Here is a 6,114-nt window from a genome sequence, read left to right on the forward strand (position 1 = left end):
GGACGGACAAGGGACGACCCGCAGCCGTGCCAAGACAGAGATGGGGGTGCAGAGCAGGGAGAACCCCGCGTCGGAAGCGAAGCAGGGGAAGGGCTGACCCCAGATGACCGTGGCCATTACAGGCAGAAGAAGGAGAGCCGCCTGTCACCCTCTGTTGCAGTTGTGCGAGGCACAACCCGCCACGCGACTGTCAGCTAGTGTTATTTCCAGCCGTTAAGCTCGCTGGCTCGAGCACTCATGACTTTCTCACGGACAGATTGAGATCCCGGTGCTTGGGAGCCACTATCCCCACTCCAAGCCCAGCCGGCAGCTCCACGAGCCACCATCCCAGATCAATCTGTCAGGAAAACGAGGATCCGTGACCGGGACATACTCTGCTGCTGACCAGCACAGAGCGTGTCACGCTGGGAAACATCCTTCGCTGAACTGGGTGGGCACCTGAACACTGTTCTTTGGCTGCACCTTCACATACAGGACCTGGGGCTGCACGGACAGAAATCATCCCCCGGCCCCACCGCGCCTGCAAGCACCCGGGAGCAGGGTGCTGCTGCGTGCTGCTGGGGGGGGCCCGGGGGCTGCGCTCTCCCTATCCTCCTGCAAGGAGTGGAACCATTTGCAAAAACAGATTGCAACTTTTAAAGTGTTAATTGGATCTCTTTCTAATCTAGCCCTGATTACACACACAGACACAAACACAAAAACTTACAGTCATCTGTTCCAAGGGCTAAGATCACTATTTTTTTATAATGCAATTTAAAAATCTATTAATTCATTACATTGAGCCATACTTTGCATCTCTCTCCAACAGGATAATGGATGATTTCTGTGTCCTAATTACAGCCTGATTTACAAACGAGTACAAATAAAATTAGAAGACATTTTACAGCTTGGAACACAGACTGGATTGTAAGCATCATCCAAGTCCCACCACTTTGGGCTTTAACAAGTAGGAAAAGCTGAAATGAAGCTGGTATCTTAGAGCAACAACAGCAGCACGAGGTTGCTCTTGGCCTTTGCTTCCTTGCTGCTTTGGACAGGAAAGTCAAGGTCTTACAAATCATTTCCCCAGCCTGAGCCATGTGGAAATAGAATAACTCAGGCTGGAAGGGAGCTCTGCAGTCCACCCCCCAGAAAGTAGAAGGGTTCCCCCAGAGCAGGTGAACACTGAATGGATGAAACACTGCATGAGGTGGGCAGAGGATGCAACTAACTTCAAGGACCAAAGAAGAAGGAGCTCTCAAGGATTTCTTGCTCAGGAGAGCACCTGGTCCACCACTGGCCTGTCCCATAGGTGGTACCTGGCTTGCTCAGAACGGTACCAGAGATTCACTCTTCCTTCGGATCTCTTTTTCAAACCTTCCATCAGACCAGTTGACAACAAAAACGAAAAGTCTGAGAAACACAACACAGAGGCTTCGGAAAGGTCAGGCTCTCCTGCTAGCCAGCTACTCCTCAGCACCAAGGGGAGGCGTGTGTGCACATGTGATACCAACCCGAACTGCAACTCAGCCCACCCTCAGCATCCTCTCCCTGAGCAAAGAGGCGACCCCTCTGCTTTGTGCTGGGCAGCCGGGTGCCCCCGCCCCTTCTGCGACAGCTTGGCTGGTGGAAAATGCCTCCAGGAGATGCTGGAAAGCAGCATCCCCCCAGGCGGATCACGGGGTGGGCTGCAACGCCTACACGCCAGGCTGGATGCGTTCACACATCTCGCGGCGCTGAGCTCCCTTGTCTCCTCACAGCTGAGTCAGTCCCTTGTCTCTGCAGGGAGCCGGGAGGTGTCTGGACCATGCCTGGTGCCCTGAGCCACCACCACCCACGGGTGCCCGGCACCCACCGGCTGCTCCGGTGCTGGAGGGAGCTGTGTGATGGAGAAGAGACAACGCGAGGCAGGTCAAAGCCAAGCAGGGCAGCTTACCTTCCTGTCCAGAAAGGATGCGATCAGGCCGAAGTTCTTCGGATGCTGCATGAACCTGTGGGAGCCAGAGGGAGGGGGTTAGTGTGGGTGCCGGCTCTGAGCCTCCTCGCAGCTGGGCTGCTGTACCTGGCGTGCCCCAAGCAGCGAGGTCAGCTCCCCAAAGGATTTAGGGGTTTGAGAAAATATTTGTCTGCTGCTCAGCTTCCCCAGAAAGACAAGAGCTTTAAATTTAGCCCCAGTGGAGCTGGTTGGGAGGTTTAAGGCATCGATGTACGTCACGAGGTGGGAGAGGGTATGAGGATGGCCGACAGCTGCTCATCACCCTGCTCGATCCCACAGACACCCAAGGCTGGACCAAGGGCAGGACGGACACAGAGGGCAGCTGGACACCTGGCTGAGACCTCAGGATCTGGCAAGGGATCATAGAATCACAGAATGGCATAGGCTAGAAGGGACCTTAGAGATCATCTAGTCCAACCTCCCTGTTGTGGGTAGGGACGCCCATCGACAGTGAAATACAAGTGTCTTGCACCACAGCCGGGGCTGTCCCCGCCACCGAGCAGGACTCTGTGCCTGGCTGAGCTGTCGGGGTGACTGCAAAAGATGGGAGGGGAAATCCAAACCCCGGTACGAAGCGTAGAGCTGCCACGTTGCCGACTTGCTCGAGAGATTCCCAGTGGCATGGCAGTTTTGAGGAACGCTGCCTCCTGCCCAGCAAGCAAAGAAGACATCAGCAGATTTGCACACAGCTCCGGGAGCCCAGCGAGAAGCCGTCCCTGGGTGCAAAGACATCCCTCCAACAAATCCCTTCCCCTAGCTGGGGGGCAAGTGCCGAAGGCCAACGAGCCCCTGGCACGAGGTGATCCACTGGCAGGAGGGCACTTAACTGGTGCATCATCAGGGGGCACGAGGAGCCCGGCTCTTGTGCCAGGGCTGGAGCATGGTTCTGGCCCTGGAGGAGATGCTGTCACCAGCCCAGGCTCTGCTCTAGGGAGCCAAGTGACCAGGACCAGCCCCCTGGGAGCAAGCTACTGATAGGTTCACAACAAAGAGACCTGAAATCCTGCCCAGAAGGAAATCAAATCAGACTCTTCTTCGTGGTTAAGTTTTAACAGCCAAAATTACTTCAGATCTGGAGCTTGTCAGCCTTGCCGTGTCTGGCTGTTTTCTCCAAGAACCCCGCCATCAAGGCTGAACAAAAGGTTGCACCAGGCTGTCACAGTCTGAGGAAAAGGCTGGCTTGGGATCACAATCACAGATGACACAACTCTGGTTCACCTTAAATACCCAGGACAGAAGCTGCAGCACACCAGGCACCTGATCTACCTGCACACTGGGATCAGGGCAGGACTCCCTTGGACCTCCTTACAGCTCCTAAGTACCAATCTCTTAAAATGAGCTTTGAGAGAGCCCTGAAATCCTGCTGTATTTATGCCTCAAGCCCTGCATCACCCACGGTGATGACACAGAAACCATCATGCACAGCAGGATGCAAGAGCTGGGTGTGGATTCTTCCAGCCCCATTAGCCAGGCACGGCCCCACCATTAAAGACCAAGTAATTAGCCTTTGCGTCATTTGCGGGCAAGCCTTGCTGTTTGGAGTGTCACATTTTAAGGCTAATTAGCAACAAGGATTCTCCTCTACCAAAGGCTTGGAGCCGGTTTGCTTGTTTTGTTCTTTTTCGGTCCGTCTTGGCAATTAGTTATTTCAGCTGCAAACAGGAGTCGTCACAAACAGGGACAGGAGGAGGGATTCTGGACATGGAGAGGCTTCCAGCATGGCTGGCCATGGGCCTGCTGGTAATCCACGGAGCCACCTCATGATAGTCCAGAGGCCAGACTAAGGTGGTGCTGCAAGGGACAAGGTGGCCCTGGAGCACCCGTGGACCTCCACATCCCTCATGTTCACAGCAGCGAGCCCCAGCAGAGCTCACCCTACTGGAAACAGAACTCCAGCTCTGTTTTTACGGACACACACAGTACATCGTGGGCACGAAGGATGCTCCAGTCCTTCGTGCAAACATACTCGGGTCCCCGCTGGGCTATGAGGGGCGTCTGGATGTGAGACTGAGCAGGGACGCGCAGCTCGGCTGACAGCGGAGTGGTACCCAGGGAAGGGATCAGCAGCCCTCCCGAGTCATCTCAGGTGTTAAAGTGAAGCTGTTCTCTAGCTTGCAAACAGGAGAACGCACCGCAGCCAGGGTTTGCATGTGTCTGATGCGGGAATGCATCCATGGAAACAACAGCCAGGGGCAAATCCTGCAGAGAAGCAGGAGGGAGCGCTGAGGGACCGGCACTGGCTGGATGCTGCAGCCTGAGGGGTTCTGTGGGGTGGGGGGTGGATGTTGACAGCCCCTAGAATCCCTCTGGACACGCAGTGCTCAAGGGACAGCATGTAAATTCAAAAACATCACAGTGCCTCGGGTTTCACTGGCATTATCCTTCAACTGGCTGATACAACAGTGAATGTAGAAGCTGGAACACTTCTAGTTCTTGCCCCATCACCAGCAGCATCTTCCCGCATCTCTGCATGGGAGCGGGCAGAGCGAAAGCACGTGGGTACAAACACACCAATCATATAAAAAGGTCTGAGGTTTCTAGGCAGGTACATCACTCCGTGCCCACGTCAAAGGCCACACAGTGACCACAGCCGTGTCCTGGGGGGCCAACAGGTCCTTGGGGAATTCATGCCTTAGCGTGATGGGGCCCTGGATCCTGTCTGCAATTCCCAAGGGCTACACAGAGAGAGGTGTGTTGGATGCACTCACTTTTCCCGGAAGGTTTCCTTCTCCTGTTCGCTCCACATATTCATCACCTGCCGGTCCTTGTAGACCTTCATGGGGTCATCCATGAGGCCGTTCATGTTGATGAATTTAATGCGCTGCTGGTCAGCATCATAGAGCATGGGCGGGATGACAGCGAGCTGGCGCATCTGCTTCTCCAGGTTCTTTGGGGAAAGCAGAGAGAACAGTTGGTCAGCACCACGGGCCCATGGGAACGGCAGGGGACAGATGTTTGAGAGGGAAGGACAGGCGGAGGAACAGGAGAATTCAAAAGCAAGCACTAGACAGCTCTATCACTAGAGTAATTGTAAATTAAACGCTGAAAGAGGCTATCGCTGTCAGCCAGGAAACAAGCTTTCATTTTGGAGTAAAAAGGCTTTAAGATATTGTGTGGAAACGTCTGACTTCAGCAAAACAGCTCCTGACAATGACAAGAGACAAGTCAAAGCAGCGGTGGCACAGGGAGCGCAAACCTCTTCCCAGCCACAAAACCCACAGCCAGGCAGAGGTTCAGCCCCCACCCCAAATTGTGAGGGAGGCGGGTCAGCTCTGCAAAGCTTTCTGCAAGGGTGGGCAGAGGGAGACGTCATGTTTCCTGTCCATGGGAAACCTAATATTGCTCCAGGAGGTTTTAAATGTCACCGCAATGAGGCCACCATTCCTTTCCTTCTCCTTACTCCAACACCCTGGGACATAATCTGACGTCTTCACTCCATCCTATTCAAGTGCAGAGTTCACCCAGAGCCCCGGCTGCATGCCAGGACAGGACAGACTGGGCACACTGGTTTCCTGAAGTATTTCCAGTTGAGTGGCCAACGCAATGTCTCATGTGTGCCGTTCCCTGCCTGAATGCCAGGACTGAGCTGAGTCGTCACCCGGTGCAGGTCTGCCCTGCAGGGACCCGAAGGATGCAGCACCACCGCTCCGAGTCCCTGTCACCTGGGATGGCACTGGCCAGACGTACATTCCAAACCGTGACCCAGGAAGGGCAGGTCTCAAGTGCTGTTATTTTAATTTACAGCTAGATACTGGTTTCACGGAGAACACTTAACGTCCAATTCTTCTGTCGAGCTGCCGACCCAGTCCTGCCCAGCCCCACTCCGCTTCCCCATTGCGACTGAGCCGCCCCAACCTCCTCTGCCTAAACCAGAGCCCTCCGCACGGACATGGACATCTCAACCCATTTCACCACGTTCCTCAGCCTCACTCGGACTCCTCCCATTTATGGGGGGTGTTACCTCATCACGGGATGTCAGGGAAAGCTCAAAGCTGGAGCATCGATCCCAAAAACTGCAAATGCTGGATAAAGCCCAGTGTCGAGCCCTGGCAGGCAGAGAGGGAGCTGGCAGGAACGCTGCCTGCAGCTGAGAGAGCAGGGCCTCTCCCTTCACTTGGCAGAGTCTCGGGGTGCCGAGG

At 54.8% G+C, this 6,114-nt stretch overlaps 1 protein-coding gene across 1 annotated transcript in view; it reads right to left on the bottom strand.

Moving 5' to 3' along the window:
- LOC104276916 (nuclear receptor corepressor 2-like) overlaps window positions 1-6,114 on the bottom strand; it is a gene marked incomplete at its 3' end in the record, with an annotated part of 31,605 nt that overhangs the window by 1,073 nt on the left and 24,418 nt on the right. Inside the window, exons 7-8 of the mRNA XM_009873388.1 lie at window positions 4,684-4,862; window positions 1,916-1,970 (exon numbers count right to left, since the gene is read on the bottom strand). Of these exons, the coding sequence (XP_009871690.1) occupies window positions 1,916-1,970; window positions 4,684-4,862 (234 nt within the window). The remainder of the gene's footprint in view (window positions 1-1,915; window positions 1,971-4,683; window positions 4,863-6,114) is intronic.

This window comes from Apaloderma vittatum, unplaced genomic scaffold, assembly GCF_000703405.1.
Source record: "Apaloderma vittatum isolate BGI_N311 unplaced genomic scaffold, ASM70340v1 scaffold9837, whole genome shotgun sequence".
Lineage (NCBI taxonomy): Eukaryota > Metazoa > Chordata > Aves > Trogoniformes > Trogonidae > Apaloderma > Apaloderma vittatum.